This window comes from Sinocyclocheilus grahami, unplaced genomic scaffold (genome assembly GCF_001515645.1).
Source record: "Sinocyclocheilus grahami isolate Dianchi unplaced genomic scaffold, SAMN03320097.WGS_v1.1 scaffold444.1, whole genome shotgun sequence".
NCBI lineage: Eukaryota > Metazoa > Chordata > Actinopteri > Cypriniformes > Cyprinidae > Sinocyclocheilus > Sinocyclocheilus grahami.
This window is the reverse complement of record NW_015505623.1, coordinates 136,863-160,520: the sequence shown is the minus strand read 5'-3', so window position 1 is coordinate 160,520 and position 23,658 is coordinate 136,863. Positions and strand designations below refer to the sequence as shown.

The following is a 23,658-nucleotide window of genomic DNA, read 5'->3' as shown; positions in this document are numbered from 1 at the left end:
TCTGAAAATATATTAAAACAGAAAACAAGTTATTTTATATTGTAATAATATTTGACAATACTACTAATTGTATTTTTAACCAAATAAATGCAGCCTTGTGAGCATTAGAGACCTCTTCAAAAAACATATAAAAATCCCCAAACTTTTGAACAGTATTGCAAATGCTGAATAATTGAAGGATATTTGGTTGTACTGAAAAAGTGTGCTGAAAAGTTGTACATACAGGTGCATCTCAATAAATTAGAATGTCGTGGAAAAGTTCATTTATTTCAGTAATTCAACTCAAATTGTGAAACTCGTGTATTAAATAAATTCAATGCACACAGACCGAAGTAGTTTAAGTCTTTGGTTCTTTTAATTGTGATGATTTTGGCTCACATTTAACAAAAACCCACCAATTCACTATCTCAACAAATTAGAATATGGTGACATGCCAATCAGCTAATCAACTCAAAACACCTGCAAAGGTTTCCTGAGCCTTCAAAATGGTCTCTCAGTTTGGTTCACTAGGCTACACAATCATGGGGAAGACTGCTGATCTGACAGTTGGTCAGAAGACAATCATTGACACCCTTTTTTTATTGGTCTTATGAAGTATTCTAATTTGTTGAGATAGTGAATTGGTGGGTTTTTGTTAAATGTGAGCCAAAATCATCACAATTAAAAGAACCAAAGACTTAAACTACTTCAGTCTGTGTGCATTTAATTTATTTAATACACAAATTTCACAATTTGAGTTGAATTTCTGAAATGAACTTTTCCACGACATTCTAATTTATTGAGATGCACCTGTATAACTCTGGTTTTGGGTTAAATAAAAGGCCTTTGACCCTACAGTGGCCTTGTCTGACCTCTGTCATGTTAACTTGGATGGTGGATGGATGGTGATAGCAGGGTAGGTGTGCATTACAGTTGATGAACAGTAGGTTCACGTCAGTGCTGTATACAGGACATAAAATCACTCAAATACATACTTCAGGGGTGCTCCTAGAGGGCCACTGTTCTATAAAGATTAGCTCCAACCCCAATTAAACACACCTGAACCAGCCAATCAAGGTCTTACTAGGCATACTAGAAACATCCAGGCAAGTGTGTTGAGGCAAGTTGGAGCTAAACTCTGCCAGTACTGAGTACTGAGACCCCTGACATACTTGCACAACATTCACTGCAAAATAAATCATCTGCTTTCACTCTCCTGCAAATGTTGAAAACATTTAGAAAACACATACACAATCACATGCAAGTGATCACAAATTTTACTGATGCTGAGAATCCTTTGTTTAACCATTATTTTTTGCATTTTTGTATACACTACCATTCAAATTTTGAGTGCTGATAATATTTTGTTGTTGTTGTTGTTGTTTTGAGTCTCTTAACAAGTAAAACAAGTGATATTGTGAAATAAGATTACAGTTTTCTTTAAAAAAAAATGTTTAAATGTAATTTTATTCCTGTGAAAACTAAGATGAATTTTCAGCAGTCATTACTCCAGTCTTCAGTCAGATGATCCTTCAGAAATCATTCTAATATATTATCTATATAATTGTTTTAGTACATACTGTGTATAATGTTAATTGTCATATTATCATTGCATTTCCTTTCTGAAAGTTGTAAATAATTTAAAATAGTTATCCATACAATATATATATAGAGTTATTGTGTTCTTAGTAAATGCCCTATTGTCCTTATAAATGATGTGTTAATGATTTTTTACTGGGCATGCTCAGTGTTTGTTTGTATAGAGACAATCACATAATCGATAAATGAGGAACAAAGCCTGCTTTGATGACAGAATACATAGCGGGAAGTGAAAAAAGAGCAGCCAGTGTTTCAGTTGTTTTACACAAGTGGAGTTCCTCTGCCCTGTGCGCGCACACACACACACACACACACACACACACACAGACAGACAGAGTTTAATCTGTTCCTGGAGAGTAACTTCTCTTGTCAGTGTCAGCCGCCAACAAACCGAATCAGCTCTCAGCGTTCCAAATAGTGCAATAGTGCTGAACTCTCATAGCTCTTTTGTCCCTCATCGAGAATCTGGGTGATTTTGTCTGGAACAAAAATCTCTAATATAAGAAACAGAGGCAGAGTAAGTAGCTAAAGATAAACAGGCCCTGCTGACACACAGTAATATGATTTGTTACATTCTAGAAACGTAGATGCTCTTGGACCTGCCATGGCTCACTTTGAGCACTGGAAGCACATGGGTCTAGTTCTTGACAATGGCATCCAATGCTTGTGACCTTGTTCTTTATTCGCTTGTGAATTTGAAGAGTGACAAGCCATTAACCTGATTGACAGCAGGGTCAGTGTAGTTTCAGAGGTTCTGTCAACGGGGCAACAACCTTCCTCTCCAACCTTCAAGTTCAGTATTAACAGAAGAAGAAAACGTTCATGTTTACATTTATAGCAGATTCTGGCCATTAAAGGGGTCATATGATGCAATTTCAAGTTTTCCTTTCTCTTTGGAGTGTTACAAGCTGTTCGCAAATGGATAAGATCCCTAAAGTTGCAAAGACTAAAGTCTCAAACCCAAAGAGATATTCTTTATAAAAGTTAAGACTTGTCCACGCCCTTCTAAAACACCTCGTTTAAACACGCCCCCACATGTCTACGTCACTGTGTGAGAACATTTGCATAACACCGCCCAAATGTTCATGCAAAGAAAGAAGGCGTAACTTTGATTCTCGCTGTAGTATTGCTGCCGCCATGTCGTGGAGACACTGTGTGTTTCGTTGTGAATGCGAAACTACTTTGTTTGGTCTTCCAAAAGAGGACACAACTAGAAATCAGTGGTTAAGTTGTATTTACAACACTGTTCCAGAACAGTTCAAACCAAATCTTCAGATGTGTGCAGCGCATTTTACGGAGGACGAGGACTGTTTCCTGGGAGAGTAGCCTACAATGCCGGTGTTCCGGTGAATTCAGTTCCCGTTTCCCCTTCTGCGCGCATGCTGACCCTATACAGTCTATGATGCTGACAAATAATGCTGACTCACAGCCTGTAAGTACGTTTTCATATTTAAAGGATTTGCCACTGACGATTCAAACGCGAGTTTTAGAGTAGCACTTGTTGTTTGTCATTTCTCCGATCACAAATGCAGACATGGTTTTATGTTTACGCGACTCCATACTCAACGCAACACGTAAAAAGACAGTATAAGTCATTATAATCCGTAATTATGTCCCCACTGGATGCAACAAATGCTTTGTTTATAATGGGTTTTATTGGTTTTGTCTCGTCGCGCTGGGACACAGCATCACAGTATGGTAAGGGGCGTAACATTTCCGTCACTTGCTTGAGGTATTCAGCCAATCACAACGCACTGGATAGCTGACCAATCAGAGCACACCTCGCTTTTCAGAATGATGAGCTTTGTAAAAATCAACGCGTTTCAGAAAGGCGGGGCATAGAGGAGAAACAATAATGTACAGTATGTGGAAAATAATGTGTTTTTTTAACCTTAAACCACATAAACACATTTCATTACACCAAATACACAAAATAATGTTCTTTTTTTAGCAATGTCATATGACCGCTTTAAATAATAGATGAGGGCCTCATAAGCTGTGTAGTATTTCTGACCCTTTAGTTACCCCTCTTGTGTATCATTTTGAGGGTCTTCTCAAAAGAAGAACATTGAATGATAATAAACTAAAAAGGAAACTTGAGTTTGCAGAAATAATTTGGTCAGCAGTCCAGCATTGTTTGGGAAAGCATGAAATTCTGGCTATTTCTTCAGCTTAAGAAAAACTCAAAATGGAAGCCAAATTGACACTTTCAGGGAGACATGATGACATTTAAAGGTCAACTTTGTGTGTATAATCTGTTTCTCCTAAAAAAAACTTTAAAACTTTAAACTAACTAGAGTTCAAAAGTCTGTTTGCAGACATTTTGCTGACACCTTCTCACCTTGTCAGTGTTGAGACAGAATTCCCTTACTCTCATTTAGCTGATCTCTCTGGTTAATGATAGTCATACTCAAACCTTGTGACAGGTGATCAATTAAATGTTTTGGCAATGCATTGGTGAGATCTAAAATTGGTTGGTTATCGATGTAGCTGTGGGCCTCTGCAGTTGGTCTGTAGTTGCTGAATGTTTGAAAGTGTAAAGTTTAAATGACCAATCTGACAGGATGCTGGAAGGATGTCTATGAATTAGGTTTCACTTCTACCCCAACTTTCTCCCCTCTCCCTATGGGTTGCAGCTCTGTAGACCCCCAACTACTACATCCCACCTATGTCCTGATACAGTCCACATTTATACTGGTAATACTGAACTGTTAATACTAATCATGTCCTTGTAAATCTCAAGTATCCGTTTCATTATGTAATCACCAAACACTTTGTAAAGTCAATCACAAGTGCCTGTGTGTGTGTGTGTGTGTGTGTGTGTGTGTGTTACTTTATGTATTTATTTATAGAATTTATATAATATAATAATGTTTTTACAGCAAGATTCTTTTTAGGACAAATATATATTTCAAATAAATGTTACTTAAACTGTATATGAAATATTTATTTATTTAAATAAATAAATAATTATGTATGTATGTATTGCCTTTGTCCAAGATCCAGGTAACCTTAAAATGTGAAAATTAATCAGAAAAGGATCATTACATATTAAAATGTTTGATAATTTAAACTATGTTAATCATAATCAATATAATCATTTCAAAAATTTCCATTTTTAATGTTTCTAATTATTTATATCAGTTCAGTACAAAGTTTTGCATAATTTCCATCCCAACCAACAGTATCAAGTCTTGTCAAAAGTTAGTGTGCTTGGTTACCAAATTAGAAATGATTGTCAGTGAGGATCATGCCTTTTATGACCATTTTATGCCACTGAATACAGTATATAATCATAATGTAACAGCATAATAATGCAAGAAGGCCTACACACTTCCAAATGACAACAAACTTTTAATTTTTAAGAATATTTAGATTAAGTATTAAAATATTAGATACCTTAAAAAACTTGAATAAATAGTAAATAAACATGTACTAACAAAAAGTAGAAAAAAAGAAAAATGCACATAGAACTTGTATGGAGATTTTTCCATCTACAGATTTTTCCCGGACCTTCTTTTCTCTGTAAATTAAGGGTGCACTGTATTGCTGAAAAACACAATCCCTACTTAGCAGTCAGATGTCTGTATGCACAAAAGTACAGATCCCTAAACAAGATCATATCTGCAGATGAAACTTTTTTTGTAGAAGCATTTTTTTAATTTGAACTAGCACCTCATCATGACTGCACCACGTTATATACGAGAAGCTGCAAAAGACACAGGCACAAGTGGAATGTAAAAAACACGGTGACATTAATTTTTAAGTGAATATAATGGGCAATATATTGCATCACCAAAAATAATTGAGGTCATGCACATATATTGCACGATAAGTCGATATATTGATTATTGCGACAGGCCTATATATATATATATATATATATATATGGGTAACAAAATAGTGCTTATGAAAATAGCGCTTATGAAAAAACTTTATACAAATAATGAAATCAGACAGTAAATAACAAACCTGTGTATAGTTGTTCATTACGCTTTCCACCAGTGATTAAATATATAAATGGCACCTTTACTAAAGGCAAGAACAACGTAACGACCGGCAATTACAGCCGCGCCGAAAGAGCACAAGAGGATGTGTTCAAAGACAATGTTTGGTGGTTTTAGGATTTCTGATGAATAGAAAGCATTTAATAATAAACAGCATTTATTTGAAATTGAAAATTTGTAACATATTTTTTGACATAAAAAATATTTTTACTGTCACAATTCAGTGCACCCCTGCTGAATAAAATTAATTATTTTAGTCTGGCTATCACCAGATTTTAGAACAATATACCGTTAATGATAGAATTCTCCTGTGATGCATGTATATACACTGTTCAACAATGTTAGTAGACAAATTAAACCAGTGAGCGTGTGAAAAGTGTGTCTCAAGAAAGTTTACTTTCCAGAGGAAGAAATGTGCCCAATATATCCTTTTGTCATCAAGATTATTGTGTTTGGGTGTCTGGGTATACTGTATGCTACTGTACTATCCTCCCTGCATAACAGCGACCCCTGCTGAGCGGCATCTCTTACAGCAGGCTGTCACTTTCCAGCCCTCACCATGCTCTAGTTCCCATCTGTGCTGGACCGCACTGTTTTAACCCTCAGTCTCCCATCATATTCTGTGTGTTTGTGTGTGTGTACAGCTGAACACACTTAGACAGGAAGCATCGCGCTCATAGCTGGGTGTTTTGTCTGTGGAGTAGATGATTTGGCGTGCTAGTTATTGGACAGGAGATAACCTTCAGACCTTCATTCAAATCATCTGTCATTTGCCTAGAGTTTGTTGTCAGTTGATGGGAAGGACTGACTCTCTTCATGCCGGGCAAATGATAGGGAGTCCAAACCAGTGAGCCACAAGGAGAGAGAGCCAGCACACTGATTTTAGGTGCGAACCTGTGTAGTTGTTCATTACGCTCCCCACCAGTGTTTAAATATAAATAAATGACACCTTTACTAAAGGCAAGAACAACATAACGACCGGCAATTACAGCCGCGCCGAAAGAGCACAAGAGGATGTGTTCAAAGACAATGTTTAGTGATTTTTTTGTGAGTGTGTGTGTAATGATAGGTAAAAAAAGAACAGCTAACTGTCACTTATGCTCCCCTCGCCGTGATGAACCCTCGATGAACATCTCTTATAACCCGTTCACTACCTCTCCGTGTCTCTCCCTCTTCCTCTAGCTGGCTTTCTTTTTCTAGGGCTGCTCTTAGCACTTCAGATTTGCTCTTATCTGTTAGCATGGAGATGTGTCAGTTTCCAAAACCTGACCTACTTTTAAACACAGACACACGCTCACCTCCGTCATGCAGAGAGAGAAGCATCATATATTACAAGCTACATACGTCAAGGCGAAAAGTGATTTTCTCGGAGCGGAGCATTTTCATATGCTCTTCATGTCAGTGCGGACTTCCAATAGTGGAAGTTCCTTGATCTTTCTTTTTAATTATGATCAATGCCATGTTTTCTCTGTTCATACAGCTCTCCATCATCACAGTTCTTCAGACTTGCCTGTTGTGTTTTACTTTTACTTACTTTTTAATTAGAGCAGAAAACAGCATGACCCATTTTATGCAGAGGCAAATGTATACTTTCTGCGTGTGTGTATTTGTATTTCTGTGTTTGCTAGCTCCTCGCTAGGTGGCCTTGAGCTTGTTTTTGCCTCTGTTGCTTTTTCTTTGCTTTCTCCCGCTCTGCAGTAGCCGACTGTCCTTTGCAGGTGTATTTTATTTATTTATTTTCACGCATATTCACTTAATGCCTCATACCATAGAATGCCTAAATGCCCCCCCCCACACACACTGTACTTAGGTTCCAAGTATTATAAACAAGGTCAAAATGGGAATTAAGATGCCAAAAGAATGGTGGCAAATCTGCAAAATTCTTGCTTTAAACGTTACTGTAATGCATTAAAATATTTTAAGACATTTCTATGCATCGAAAAGGAGAATTATTTGATGTAGAAACAATTTTCACTCAGAAATTGATAGTACATTTCAGAAATAATTACAAAGTAATGGCAAGTAACACATTAAATTAAACATGAAATTTGGAAGTAGAAAGACTGAAATAACATTTTCTTGTAAACACTCCAATAATCTTTGTTTTATTTACAACTTATATAATATATTACAGTGTAACCTATTGTGGAACCGTATTACAAGTGGGTCATCGAAAAGAGTGTATACAATAATAATAATTTTAAAAAAACTAGTTTAAAATATGTTTGTATTCTTGTTGCTTTCATGTGGTTTTGAAAAAAAGTTTGTACTTTGTAGTAAAATAATAATAATTAATTATATTTAATATAAATTTGTATAAATAATAATACATATTATTATTTGTAAGGTAAATTGTATTTTTCTTACACATTTCAAAATAAATATAGTGTAAAATATCATGAATTATTAATCATGAATATTATTAATAAATCCATAATTATTAATGAATAAATATCATGTTTTGGGAAGTCATACCACATGTCATTTTACAAACTGAAGTAACCTTCCCTTTATTAAAAGGTCAAATTATTTGACATTTTATAAGCTTTATTGACCTTGACACACAGTTATGAGGGTCTGCAGGGGTCTTTTTCCTTCTATTTATTTATTTACTGCATGCTACTTGCACCGCATGTATAAAATAAAATAATAATAATACAAATTAATACATCATTTATTTTTCTTAGAAAGTAAGTATGAAGTATTAAATTATTGTTTGTGTGAACTGCATTAGTAGCATCACATCATTGACAATATTTCATAGTTTAATTTGTAATATTTAACCATCATTATGATTGCCAGGCATGAGCTAATATTCTAAAGGTCCATCTCCTCTTAATCCTCACACAAATGGGTTACAGTGAGAGGTGAAGGCATTTTTCTGCCCTCATGTATCATGACAGAAAGGGAAATTTTACATTTAAGTGCAGAATTTCTTTGTCGAGATATAACACATCATGCGGTTGCTCATTGTGATACACTGAGTTTAAGTTTTGTGTTAAATTTTATCAATAAAAGAAGCCAAGATGTTTCATTTTAGTTGTCCGCAGAAGAATCTCCCCTTTCCCGTTTTCTAAAGGGTGCTTGGCAACCCCAAATACTAGCAGAAGGTATAAAGGTCCAAAAAACTTTTTGTTGCATATTTTCTTTTCCTGCTTCTAAATATTCTGTCATGGAGAGCTAGGGAATGAGAGCTAAGAACTGGGAAATGCAGAAACTGATGTTCAGCAGAGGGTAAAAGCAATTTGGTGCAGTAGGTGGGGGTTTGGGGTTGGTGTTTAGTCCATGGCCCCACTGAGCATGCTCCCTGTGGGGGGCAGCAGGTGAACACACACCAGCAATGTGGTGTGTAATGGCCCCTGACAGAATGCCGATAACCCAGCATGAGAGTCGAGGTTTATAGCCTCTGACTGAGTCTTCTCCTCATCCTTACCTCCTTTCCTCCACCTGTGCCCCCCTCTGGCTCATCACCAAGTCATTATACATCCCCTTTCTACTTCTACTCACATCCAAACAACCATTGTTCTATCAGACTTTCCATTTTGATGAATTTTCCTCAGTGGAACATAGATTATTAGCTGATTACATTTTAGTAAAGCACATTAAAGGGATAGTTCACTCAAAAATTTAAATTCTGTAATTATTTGCTAATATACTCTCTCCAAGCCTGTATATTGTTTTTCTTTCATTTGCAAAACAGAAAAGATTATATTTGAGTCAATGTGGTCCAAAAATTGTTAGTACCATAAAGGATGTAAATGTAGTATGAAGTATTCATATAACTGCAAGTGGTTTAATCCAAATCTTCTGAAGTTAAGTGGGGGGAGTGGGGGGAGTGGGGGGGGATAAATAAATAAAATTAAAATAACTGTTTTCTATTTTAGTATTAAAATGTAATTTATTTCTGTGATGGCCAAGCTAAATTCTCAGTAATGAATTACTCAAGTCTTCAGTGTCAAATGATCCTTCAGAAATCATTCTAATATGCAGATTTGGTGCTCAAGTAAAATTTTGTATTATTATCAACACTGAACAGTTGTGCTGCTTAATATTTTAGTTAAAACCATGGTACGTTTTTTTCAGGATTTCAAGATTCTTTGATTAACAAAGTTACATACATTTTTACAGCAACATTATAAATGCCTTTACTGTCACTTTTGATCAGTGTAATAAAAGTATTGATTTCTGTAAAAAAAAAAAAAGAATGATATTGTAAGTGATTTTGCACTCTCTTATCAAATCAAAACATTGATCAACTCATGTATACAGAGCCTTAATTAAATATGGCAACACATCATTAATACATTTTTACAGCAACATTATAAATGCCTTTACTGTCACTTTTGATCAGTGTAATGCATCCTTGCTGAATAAAAGTATTGATTTCTGTAAAAAAAAAAAAGAATGATATTGTAAGTGATTTTGCACTCTCTTATCAAATCAAAACATTGATCAACTCATGTATACAGAGCCTTAATTAAATATGGCAACACATAATTTATATCAAACCTCAATGGTTTTTGAATGCTGACATCATAATTAGGTCACTTGACAAACAAGAGAACCAATGAGGTTAAATGTTATTGTCAGAGTAAATAATGACAGAATTTTCATTTTCGGCTGAACTTTTCTTTTGACATAAACTAAGGAAGGTGTGCCACGGTATTGTCAGAGTGTACAGAATGTGTTCATACTGATTAATTAACAAAAAGATTATCAGTCAGCTTTTATTTATGGGGGGATTAGAGGGTTGCCAAAGGAAACATTCATCAAGCAACTACCTAGTCTTTAGATTACAGTCAGTGTCCAATACAAGCCAGGGAAATCACACCTTTCAGAGGCACATGAATATCACAATCATTTGTTCCTTTTGGAAGAAGAGGAGGAAATTACTCTTCAGGGAATCATTTTTATGAGAGAGAACAGTGACCTCATGCTCGCAGTAATGCAAACCCTAACTATGTTCTTGAAAGACCAGCGCAGTGCGCTTTGAGCTTGTGAGAGATGTGCTTTTTCACTCAAGTGAGTATTTCATCTCACGGCACAGAGTGGCAGTACTGTGAGGCTTTATTCAGTAAAATTTTGTTCAGAAGTCTGTTTACGCCTTACCACCCTCTGTTTGTCACTCTCTCTTGCACTCCTGTCTTGATTTTGAATTAACTCACAACTGTCACATGAAAGACAGGCCATTTTACTAAATGGTTAGGGTGAGCGTCACTTTTGTGCATGGTACTTTAATGCAAAAACATGTCTTATTCGCTAACCACCTGCAATCCAGTTTCAGCAGCCAATAAATACAATGACATTTCAGTCGCTGGCCCCAATTACATGCACATAATTTTCTGTTTAAGGTCCACATTCTGGTTAAGCCTTTATTCTGAAAAAGATGTAGCTATTGAAATATTCAGCATATTTCTCATATAATTTATTTTGCTGCTTTTTAGTAAAATTGGGCAGTAATTGAATCAACACATTCATACTCATGCATGCCTGTAACAATTTCACAGATATGTAATTGTAAAATCCCACTCATTCCAAAACACATTTCTTCAATAACTTGATTTTTCACAATAGTCTATAACTAATCTGTACCACCCAGGATTACACTAACATTCAAAAGTTTGGTCTCACTAAGTATTTTTGTTTATTTTTAAGAAATTAATTCATTAATACTTTAATTCTGCGCGAATGCATTAGACTTCTGAAAAGTGACAGTAAAGACTTCTAAATTGTTACGGAAAATTCTATATTAAATAAATGCTGTTTTTTTTTTAACTCCTCATCATGCTTTCCACAAAAATATTAAGCAGCACAACCGTTTTCAACTGTGATAATAGTACGAAATCAGCATATAATTATTTTTGAAGGGTCATGTGACACTGAATTACCTTTGCCATCACAGGAATAAATTAAATTAAAAAATATATATTAAAACAGAAAACGGTTATTTTAAATTGTAATAATATTTGACAATATTACTGTTTTTACTGTATTTTTGATCAAATAAATACAGCGCTGGTGAGCATAAGAGACTTTTTTCTGAAACATTAAAAAATCTTACCAAACTTTTGAACGTTAGTGTTTAAACATGCACAGAAATCAATAAATCTATTAATCTAATAAATCTAACATGGTCATGGTCACCCTCCACAAACTTGCACTCAGGAACACACAATAGGGAATTGCCCCTTACAACTTGCTTTTGTTTTCCCTCATAGTTGGTAAAAGCACATGGACATACATATACATATATATATATATATACTGTACATATTCCCACAGTTTGTTTAATATAAAAATATTGTGTTTTCTGCAGCAGGGAATTCTTTTGTTAATTACATTTTCTTCATTCACACATTAGTCACAGATCCAAAGGCCAGGACATCCAATGTGGTTTGTGTTTGTGGGGTATAAGTGTATGCATATGTTTAATTCTGTAATGCTAAATATAATGCAAATGCTAATCTATATAAATAACAGTTTATTATACAAGTAGTACATATGGAGATATAATTACATACAGCATTCTTTTTAATTAGTTGTTTTTCTTGCCCACAATAATCCACTGTGCCCACTCAGACTGTTAAATTACATGTCAAATTGTCACAAACAACAGCGAATGAGAAAACTCAAATGAGAAACTACACATCATAGTTCTTGAAAACATTGAAGCCCCTCATTCTGTTAAGGGATATGGGTCCACCTGGATACCCAGACACAGGTTAACAAATAGATCTGCAGAAAGTTTCCTGAGCACTCCTTGATTGTTTGCATCCATCCACAATATTCTGTGTCCATATACAAGTAATTAACCCCCACCATAATAATTAGCTGTCTACAGGAAGCGGAGATATGCTGAATTAAATGTTTTGTGTGGGCTTTGGCCACATGAAAGTTTTCATTAGTTTTCCTCCCACCGTCTGTGTGAAATGCTGTCACTGGGTCTGTATCTTACTGACAAAACGTGTCTCACAGGCCTGACAGCGTGCAGATTGGTGCAAGAACTTGTGACAAGAAATAGAACACCACTAAAACTTGCCATGGAGGAAGGAACTGCATGGGTGAACAACTTCAGGGTTGATAAAGTTGTTGCTAAACTAAGGCAGAGCGTTTTGTGTCTGTTGGTCAGAGGGAGGGAACCAAAGGTTGTGATTTGTGTCTGTAATTGGTGCTTTTATCTGAGCCCTTCTCATATTGGGATATCCTGTGTTAACTTCTGGCTCCATTTTTCTTTAACCCCGGTGATTTGCAGAACTGTGTGTTTTTTGTAATTGAACAGGGTTGTTGATGTTTTTTTGGAGCGGTTTCCTGTTTGACCTTATTTTGCACCGGTAAATTGTCATTGTATGATCTTTAATGGTTTTGGATGCAAAACCCCTGACATTTGGTTAGGATTCTGATTGTTATTTTGTCAGTCTGTCTGTGAATCACCTGGCTTGGTCATTTTGATCGTTTGGTTAAACAAAACGTCAAACAGAGGCGTGATAATTTGAGTAGTTCCTATTTCTGCCTAAATTATAGCTGTAATATGCAATTTCTTTACCACTAGTATATAAACTCTTAAGCCTGAAATTTCTTGACATCCTCAACAGATGAGATTTGAACATGGCAATTTAAAATGTTTCCACTGTCGCTGTGTCTCTCAGACACGCTCAGGCACAAACCATGTGATTTGTAAGGTAAAGTCTTCTTTGACCTCAAGACTGCATTCAAGTCACTTGCTAAATCTTTAAAACGATTAATACAAAAATAAGTTGTTTTGCTGTCTTTATTAAGCACATATTTGACCACTGTCATATAAGACAACAACAACAATAATAATAAGTCTTTGTCTGAAACATTAATTACTTGTACAGTATGGTAATGTAGATTATACTTTTCCCATCAATGTTATGGGTTTTAAAGAAATAAAAATGGATTACATTAAAATGCATTAAATTGATCAAAAGTGGCAGTAAAGACATTTACATTATTACAAAAGATTCAAATAAAATGCTTCACAATTAAAAAAAAAAAAAAAAAAAAACATTTTCAACTATGATGATAATAAAAAATGCTAATTGAGCACCAAATCAACATATTACTGAAGAATCATGTGATACTCATGACTGGAGTAATAGCGGCTGAAAATTCAGCTTTGCAATCACAGGAACACTTAATGTTAAACTAGAAAACAATTATTTTAAATTGTATTAATATTTCACTCGATTACTATTTTACTATAGGCTACGTTCACACAGCAGCAGAATACGGTTGTCAATCCTGTATCTGAGTCCTTAATACGGTTGCGTTCACACACAGTTTGGTTATTTACGGGTGTGACAACCGCATTCTGTAACCGAACTCACACCCGTACATTTTTAGGACTCACAACCGCATTCTCGGAACACACGCGCTGTGTGAACGGAACAGGACTGGACAACTAGTTGTCTGTCACGTCCAGGGGCGTAAATTTCATCTAACAGTTGGGGGGGACAATAAACATAAAATTTCTTAAGAGCAATTTTTGAAGGGGACACAAATAATATAGCTAAAATTGTACTTGTAAGGATATGTATGCACAGAGGAAAGCCTTACTACTATTAGTGTAGTGGGGAGACTGTGCCAAATTAGACAACGTCAAGCTGTTGTGGTCGTGCCGCGACAGCGCTTGTGTCCGTTGTAGACGTTAATACAGTGTTGCCAAGTCCGTGGTTTTCCCGTGGAATTGGGCTACTTTATCACTGTTGCCGTGGGTTATTTTTCGTGTCTGCAGGTTGAAGCGACCCCAATAACATGTATTTTAGCCCCCGGAACACGATTTTTATAGCGGTATACAAACGAACATGGAACAATACATTTATTAATCTGTGTTAGTGTTAGTTAATAAAAAGACAATCGTTCAGTGTTTGTTCATGTTTTTGTTGCTGTTACGTGACGTAGCGGTGTCTGACTAGGGGCGAGACGTGGGCTGATGCTGACGCTGTACACACGAAAACGCAAGGGCGTCGTTTTCAGATTTATCCGCTCTGGGACCCGGTTTCAAAAAATATCGGGTTCACTCTCCCAAAACACTGGTGTACTGATGAAACATGCTACCTATCAGATTGTGCTACCAAAAATATATTTACATTGTTTTAGGGGTAAGGGTAGGTGTGGACGGGTAGGTTTAGGGTAGGGGTAGGTATGGACATTAAAAAAGCCTCAAACCACATGAATAAGATGCTGGTAGCACAATCTGATAGGTAGCATTTTTCGCTATCGTTTTGTGCTACCTATCTTTTTAATAGGGGTAGCACAATCTGAGCGGGTAGCACAAATCGTCAGAAAACCGGATCTGTCTAGACGAAATGCCTATACGATACAAAATGTAAGCGTATACAGCTAAACGCGTCTTCGTGTGGACAGGGCCTTATTTGAAAACTACATGGTTTGTGTGTTGGAGCAGGTTTGGAACTAAAGTCTGCGGGGCTGCGGCCCTCCAGGAACTGAGTTTGACACCCCTGGTGTAGGTGATGTAAAAGAGGAAAGCAGGCATTTGGACCAAAGCACTGTGAGGCAAGGGAGGGGGAGACGCAAAATGTTTCTAAACTTAAAATGCATTTTTGCCCCGTTTGTGTTGTTTTACTGCCTACACAATTATTTAAAGTGTAAAACATTGGTATTTACAATACACAGCTGGTTTTTAATCATATTTTGAGGGGGGACAACCCTCAGACGAACCTCCACCTATGGTCACATCAGTGCGAGAGGGAGCCGCTCTGCCGCAACGCGTCTACCGTGTGTTGCATGTTTTTATGTCTGTTTTGCCCTCCAGGAACTGAGTTTGACACCCCTGGTGTAGGTGATGTAAAAGAGGAAAGCAGGCATTTGGACCAAAGCACTGTGAGGCAAGGGAGGGGGAGACGCAAAATGTTTCTAAACTTAAAATGCATTTTTGCCCCGTTTGTGTTGTTTTACTGCCTACACAATTATTTAAAGTGTAAAACATTGGTATTTACAATACACAGCTGGTTTTTAATCATATTTTGAGGGGGGACAACCCTCAGATGGGGGGGTCCTGTCCCCCCCGAACCCCCCGGGATTTCCACCTATGGTCACATCAGTGCGAGAGGGAGCCGCTCTGCCGCAACGCGTCTACCGTGTGTTGCATGTTTTTATGTCTGTTTTCAGCAACTTACAATGACAGTGAAATGAGCTGTGTGTCATTTGAACGTTTAGAGCCCGTCAGTTTTGTGTTCTGCATGCGATTCAAATGCTCTGCTCTCCACCCAAATTCAAAAGCTGATGTTGATTAATGAAGATTTGACGAATGAACTCGCGGCTCGATTGGACTCTTGTCATGTCAGAAAGTGATAAGACTTTCAGTTTTATGGACGTCGCCATCTTTGATTTTACTTTGGTCACTGTCTCTATGGTTACTAGTAAGGAATACGGGCTTGACTCCCGTTGCACGTTCATACAGCAAGTATTCCCTCTAGACACGCCCCTGCGTCCACATGCAAACACAGTATCAGGTCACTGAAAACAAACCTTTTTGAAAACTCCTGCCAGAGTGAAGATTTTCAGAAACTCCACTTGCAGTGTTGTCATGTAGCCGGAGGGGTGTGAAACAGGAGATTTTGGTTTGTGATATCGGAGTGTACACCGAAAACAACCAGAAAAAAACTTTTTTTTTCAGGCTTCTGATTGGCCAACATGGCTTTAGGGTTAGAGTTATATCGCCACCTGTTAGTTTGGAATGCTCTTGACAGCATTTCATAGCATGTTTTTGCGGGGGGTTTTTTATACGAAGGAGGAAAAACTCCTTTTATATAAATATCCATGTATGTGTGGACTAGGCCTTCACTTTAACTTCTGAAACCTCAGCAACAGTCTTGACGTCTGAGTTATTTGTTAGACTGATGACCTTGTTAGGCTGATGATCCTTCTAATTAAGAGAGGCTTGTGCACATCCATGAAAATCTGTTGCATCAACCCATCATTAATTAGCCTGCCGTTATCTTGTTATGGTAAATGACACCGTGTTTTATATTATGTTTGTGAGATTTGTGCTCCTATACATTTTGCATGATTACTGTGTGATTGAGAGTGTACATTATGTATAACCGCGGCGTGTATCTTTGTTGTGTTTTAGGGTCATCCTGAGGAGGAACTGGACCGTCTGACTAAGAAGATGCTGTATGACATGGACAATCCCCCCTCTGAGGAGTATTTTGGTATGTGACCAGTGTACCTCACACAAACCTTACATTGATTTCTCTAGCAGCTAGACCTCAAAATTATTCTTATTTTGGTGCATTTCAAATACAGTGGTGCCAAAAAAGGATGTTCACAGTTAATGTGAGAACATACAACTGTGTGGGACACCTGTGTAGGGTTGCCAACTTCAGAAAATGAAAATAAGGGACAACTGTGATTCTTTATAGGAAAATAAGGGACAGAATAAGGGACGCTCAAAATATTTGTTCTGCATCACATAGAATATGTAATTTCCGTGTCTACAGTTAAGTATGTCTATAAAAGTTTCTCAGAAATAATCACATTTGTTTTGCTTAACCTATGTACAATTATTCTAAAAATAAAGTTTAATGTCATACAAAAAATGTCACACGTTATACACAAAGCATCGGCCTGAAAGTGGTGTAGTAATTTAGGAGGTGAATATACAGTGAAATTACATACAATAGCCTATGGCATAAAATTTGAAAGTATAACAACTGAACGTCTATGAAACTTCAATCAATAAAGCATTGTTTTTAAACAATGACATTTAAAATTTTGAACTAAAATTTTATTGCAACCATGTAGCCTATGAATTCATGAAAATTAATATTTTTCAATTAAAGAGAACTTGGAGTGTGTGGACTGCTTTTGGTGCTTGAATTTGTTCTTCAATATTAATGAGGTCCAGGTTTAGGAATATGCTAGAAGTTACAATTTTAAAAATATGTAATTTTGTTTCTCTATCTAACAACGTTAACTTACAATACTGAAAGACGTCTTCCGTCAGGTAGATTTCTTGCCTAGGGTGTTGTGTTTATGGTCAATAATCACGTTCTTTGCATTCATCCAAACTGATTTGGCGAAATCAAAACTCGGATGGTGAAGGGGATTGTCGTTAGCATGAGCCCCGCTCGCTGTGAAGTGGGAGCAACCAGGCGGCAGAGGATTCTGCAAGGTCTTAAAGCATTCCTTGAGTGGTTACGTTTGCAATTCATTCAATGATTTGTGCAAAAATAATGATTAATTTGTTATTTGTATGGTCTAGATGGTCATATGGCGTATGCCTGCGAATATGGGACAAACTGCATTCCGTATAGCTTTCATACGGAACGCTTCTCTGATGCCTTAAATACGGGACAATTCCATATTAAACGGAACAGTTGGCAACCCTACACCTGTGTGAACATGAGGAGAACTGCCTTCTTACCGCCATTAAAAATAACCTTGTGCATAAAAAGTAATTGCAGAACTGGCTAATTTAAGTGTCTAAAAGTGTTTTAGGGTCACTATATGTATTTGTAAGCCAGGGTGACCTTATGTTCTCTTTTTCTGGGACATGTCCTGGCTGGGATTTCAAAATGTATCTAAAATGTCCGGGTTTTGGCTTTGTTTTCCTACTGAAATGCTCTCACATGCCAATATTGGTTGATTATGTACAATGCCTGGTCAAACTTTTTCAGTCGTTACCTTCAGCAAGTATCTAAACATAGGCTAACAAAGCCAAAACCTAGACATTTTAGGCAATTTAGAAATCCTGGCCACAGTACATGTCCGGGAACATATGGTCACCTTATGAGAACTGTACGTGTGTGCTTGTATGTGTGGCATACATAACATTTCCATCATAATTGGAATTTTCTCTGTACATTAACCTTTGTTCTGTGCTCTTTATATGAGGACACAAGCAAACATTATTTCCTGTCTTTTTGGGAAGCAGCTGTAGGCCATGGTTGCCTAATCCCTTTCCTGGAGAACTACCTTCCTGCAGAGTTCAGTTCCAGCTCTGCTCCAACAAACCTGTCTGTAATTATCAAGTGTTCTTGAGGATCGTAATTAGCTGGTTCAGGTGTGTTTGATTAGGGTTGGAGCAGAAAGGCAGATCTCTTGGAATAGGACTGGGAACCCCAGATGTAGACTATTTGTTGTTTTGCAGAAGTGTGATTAAGACTAAAGTATGTGTTGGAGTGTGTTTTGCTATATTCACATTCGTCCCTCCACCCCCAGCAGTCTGAGCTTCCCCCTTTTTACCGTAAGTGTTAGAAGACATTCCCTGCACTTCTTACAACCAGCTCTTACTGTCAGCTTTTATTTTCACTCTATAGTTGGGAAACAGAGCTCTCTGCTTCACACATCTACAGTACTCCTCCACTGTCTGAGAAATCCAATTTACATAAGGTTTTTTTCTTGTTGAAATTAGTAGTAGTATTAGTAGTAAAATGAAAAGAAAAATATCTATCTCTCTATCTATCTATCTATCTATCTATCCATCCATCTATCTATCTATCTATCTATCTGTCTCTCTGTCTGTCTGTCTATCTATCATCATAGACTTTTTAATGTTTTTAAAGGTGTCATATGATATGATATGATTTCAATTTTTCCTTTCTCTTTGGAGTGTTACAAGCTCTTGGTGCATAAAGAAGATCTGTAAAGTTGCAAAGATTAAAGTCTCAAATCCAAAGAGATATTATTTATAAAAGTTAAGAATCAACCACGCCTACCTAAAACGGCTCGTTCTAACACACCCCCACATGTCTACGTCACAATGTGGGAAGATTTGCATAATGCCGCCCAAATGTTCACGCAAAGAAAGAAGGTGTAACTTTTATTTTCGCTGTAGTATTGTTGTTGCCACCGCCGCCATGTCGTGAAGACGCTGTGTGTTTTGTTGTGAAAGCGAAACTACTTTGTTTGGCCTTTCAAACAAGGACGATATCCGCTTCTTCATGCCTGGAGCTTTCACCGTGGACGAAATGGAGTCTAGCCCGGGGTCGTCACATGTGGTTGCCGCAAGCCCGCCGGACGCTCCTTCGTCGAATCCGCTGGCCGCGCCGTTCTCAAGCCCACCGGCCTCTGCTCACTCTAGGCCGCGGCTCACTCTAGGTCTCCGGCCTCTGCTCACTCAAGGCCGCGGTGTGTGACGCTGTTTCATTGTGAAAGCGAAACTACTTTGTTTGGAAAAGTTGTATTTACAACACTGTTCCAGAACAGTTTAACCCAAATATTCAGATGTGTCCAGCACATTTTATGGAGGACTGTTTCCTGATTCTGGTAGAGTAGACTACAATGCCGGCTGTTCTGACTCACAGACTGCAAGTACGTTTTTTTATATTTAAAGAATTTGCCACTGACGATTCAAACGCGAGTTTTGAGAAGCGTAGAGTAGCACTTGTTGTTTGTCATTTCTCCGATCACAAATGCAGACATGGTTTTATGTTTACACAGTGCGATGCAACGCAACACGTAAAAAGAAAGTATTTATAGTCATTATAAGTCATTATAATCCTTAACTATGTCCCCACTGGATGCCTCGTTTATAATGGGTTTGAATGTTATTGTCTCTTCTCTCCGGTCAGACAGGGCATCACAATATGGTAAAGGGGCGTAACATTTCTGTCACACGCTTGAGGTATTCGGCCAATCACAATGCTCTGGATAGCTGGCCAATCAGAGCACACCTCGCTTTTCAGACCGATGAGCTTTGTAAAAATCGACGTGTTTCAGAAAGGCAGGGCATAGAGTAGAAACAATAATGTACAGTATGTGGAAAATAATGTGATTTTTTAACCTTAAACCGCATAAACACATTTCATTACACCAAATACACAAAATAATGTTCTTTTTAGCAGCATCATATGACCCCTTTAAAAGGAGTCTCTTTTCAGCATCAAGGAGATTCCCTTTCAAGGGAACTTCGAACTGCGTCCTCTAGGGTTCGCTATGGGGGAACGCCTCGTCGTGACCCGTGTCTGAAGCATACATTGAAAAAACACCAGCAACACGTTGGCCGGCGACAGCCCATGACGTCACTACTTAGCGACTTAGTATAAACAGGCGCCGGGAGAACATGTCATTCTCTTCTTCGTCTTCACTGACTGTTTTGTTTGAAGCGTGCATTTGAACATGGTAAGAGCGATCTCTATCCTATTATTATGGCGAGCACTAGCAGAACGTTTAGAGGATGTGTGCATCCGTGTTGTTGCTATTTGACACCTGATGACACACACGATCTCTGCATTTTTTGTTTGGGCGAGGAGCACGCATGCGATGTCCTTGAGGGGGCAATTTGCGTGCATTGTGAGTGTTTTTCAATGAAAAAGCTTGGCTCTCATTTGTCTCTTTTCAAGAAAAGAGGGGCAGCCATCTGCTTCCCGCGGTTCAGGACCCACCGCTGTTGATGCACGGAGGAGAATGAGCTGGTGGGGATCGCAGGTGGACCTGGCCGATAAGTTTAAAGAGGGACTTTCCCTCTCGCGCTCGTCGGCTGTGGATGAGAGAGAGCCGCTGGAGGATGATGTTATTTCTCTAACATCGTCTGATCCGGGGGCCAGTGCTCTGTTGGGTTCAGCCCAGGAGGAGCAGGAGATGTCTGAGGACGGTGAAGAGGCTGAGGCTGAACCTTCCCAATCCTCCTGCCCTGCGTATGATGAGCTGTTGGAAGTTATGGATCGCACCACGGCGAGGCTGGACTTACCATGGAAGCGGGCCAAGAAAGTGATGTCGCGAGGTTGCCTCGATGAGTGTTTTCTTTCTGACCATAACCCTCTAGCTCAGGTGAGCCTTCCATTTCTTCCTGATTTGCATACTGAGATCGAGAAGGAATGGAAGAGGCCATTTTCCTCACGCATCTATCGGTTCCAGCATATGAGTTATGCCAACATCGAGGCGATGCGTAAAAATGGCTATGAGAGGATGCCCCCTGTAGAAGAGACGCTGGCTAGCTATCTCTCTATGGGTGAGACGTACTCCCTTAATACTCCCTCCTTGCCATCTAAGCCCCTTCAGGATACATTGCGCTTAAATGGCAGGGCATACGCAGCAGCAGGTCAGGCTGTGGCTTCGTTGCACACTATGGCGGTGCTCCAGGCGTATCAGGCTGATCTGCTGAAAGACCTGGATAAAGGCGAGGGCCTTTCTCCTGATGAGGTAGCTGAGCTGCGCCGCACCACGGATCTTGCTCTCTGTGCTACTAAGCAGGCCGCCTCCGCTATGGGCAGGTCTATGGCGGCAATGGTAGTAACAGAAAGACATCTGCGGGTGAACCTGGCAGATATCGGATAAGAAAAAGAGGGGCTTTCTTCTCGATCCTCCAGTTTCGCCTTCCGAACTTTTCGGTACCTCCGTTGAGACGGTGGTCGAGAAGTTCAGGGAGGCGGAGGCGCGCTCAGCGGCCTTCAAATCCTTCATTCCACGAAGGTCCAGGTCTGATCCCGAACAACATAGAAGTCCTGGTCCATCTCGGTCTGAGGATCAGAGACGGGCACAGAAGGCTAGTGTCGCCGCTCACGCACCTCCTCCGCCTGCGGGTAGGGGTAGGAGGAATTGCGGGTAAAAGGGAGGTAGACAAGACCTTAGGGATGTGATCCAGACAAGGCATCAGTGCTTTCGTCCAGATCAGAGTAATACTTGAGTATCTACTCATTTCCTTCTGGGGTTTACATCTGCCCTTTTCTTCCCCTTCCGAATTCCCCTATAACCACCAGCACTCCACCTGACCGAGGTTAGGTCGGAATTTCCTGCATTACAGTCTCCTATGCTGGACCTATGATGTTTTGGTTGGTTCTATGGCTTCATAGTGACCACCTTACTGATTGTCTGGACTAGAGGCTTCTTCAGGTTGTTTCTTGCGGGGGTCCGGCGCGGGAACCATGGTGGGTGAGTATGATCCATTCTATATATATATATATATATATATATACCGGTATGTATTTAATGTGCTGGTGGTTATATGTGTATAATCCTTCTGTGAGATTTCTTTGCAGTGTTTTCCAGGACCTGTGTGTTTCTGTCCTCTCTAAGGTAGGTCCTCTGTGAGTACACCTTTGCTGGATTCAGAAACCAGGTGCTCGACTTGCAGTGTTACCTCACTCGTCGACATTATGTCCAGCCGGTATGTTAGCCCTGGTTCCAGCTTCATGCTTCCTGAATCATGCGGCCAGGTCAGAGGCTTCTGTGGGAGCCTTCTTGATCATCAGGCCCCCGGCACGACACTGCAAAAAATTCCTGGATGTCCGGGCTCCAGGATATCCCCTCTTGCTGAGGCATCGAGCGGGAAGTATAGGTAGCATTTGCGAGAACCTTCTTGTGTATGCTCTCTCAGGCAGTGGTCCCCTCACCTTAGAGGGTCGTATTTGAGTTTGCCTCTCCCGTTTGGCCCAGTACCTCCGAGTATCTGTGATCAGATGCCTGGAAAGATTAATCCATGCTATGGTAGGTTCACACGCTAAGCTCTGTGCACTTTCTGAAATCCACATAGTGGTAAGTGTGCACGTTGAACACTTTGCGCACTTTCTAAAATCCACAGTAGTGGTAAGTGTGCACGCTGCGCACTTTCTAAAATCCACAGTAGTGGTAAGTGTGCACGCTGCGCACTTTCTAAAATCCTCATAAGTGGTAAGTATGTACGCTAGACTTTGCGCACTTTCTGAAATCCTGTACGGTAAGGGTTACGTGTTATAACTTCGTTCCCTTTCTCTGAGTTGGTTAGACCCCGGTACCTTGGGCTCCACTCAACCAGTGTGTCTCTAATTAGACACACTTGGAAGTATCGCTCCCCCCACCATTGAGGGTTACTATGAGCATGCTGCTTCCTATCGAGCTCCCGGGTTCGCTCCGTGGGCTACTCTCGTGGTAATATTAGCAGTGCTCCCCTTTTACCAAAGGTTTGACTATGAGTGCGCTATTCTTTCTGAATTCAGAGTTCTCCTCTCATGTGAGAGTTGAGTTCTCTGTTTTTCCCAGAGCACCTGGAACCAGCAGCATCAGGTGAACATAGGCCCTTCACTTCTGAGTTTTTTGGCTAGCTTGCAGTACGCTTACCATCTGATTTCTAACGATCATGCTGTGCGAGCCCCCTCTCTCGTTGAGA

At 38.9% G+C, this 23,658-nt stretch overlaps 1 protein-coding gene across 1 annotated transcript in view; it reads left to right on the top strand.

Moving 5' to 3' along the window:
* Positions 1–23,658, top strand: part of LOC107552245 (lipoma-preferred partner homolog) — a 206,543-nt gene that overhangs the window by 118,370 nt on the left and 64,515 nt on the right. The window contains exon 7 of the mRNA XM_016234101.1: positions 16,702–16,783. Within this exon, the coding sequence (XP_016089587.1) occupies positions 16,702–16,783 (82 nt within the window). The remainder of the gene's footprint in view (positions 1–16,701; positions 16,784–23,658) is intronic.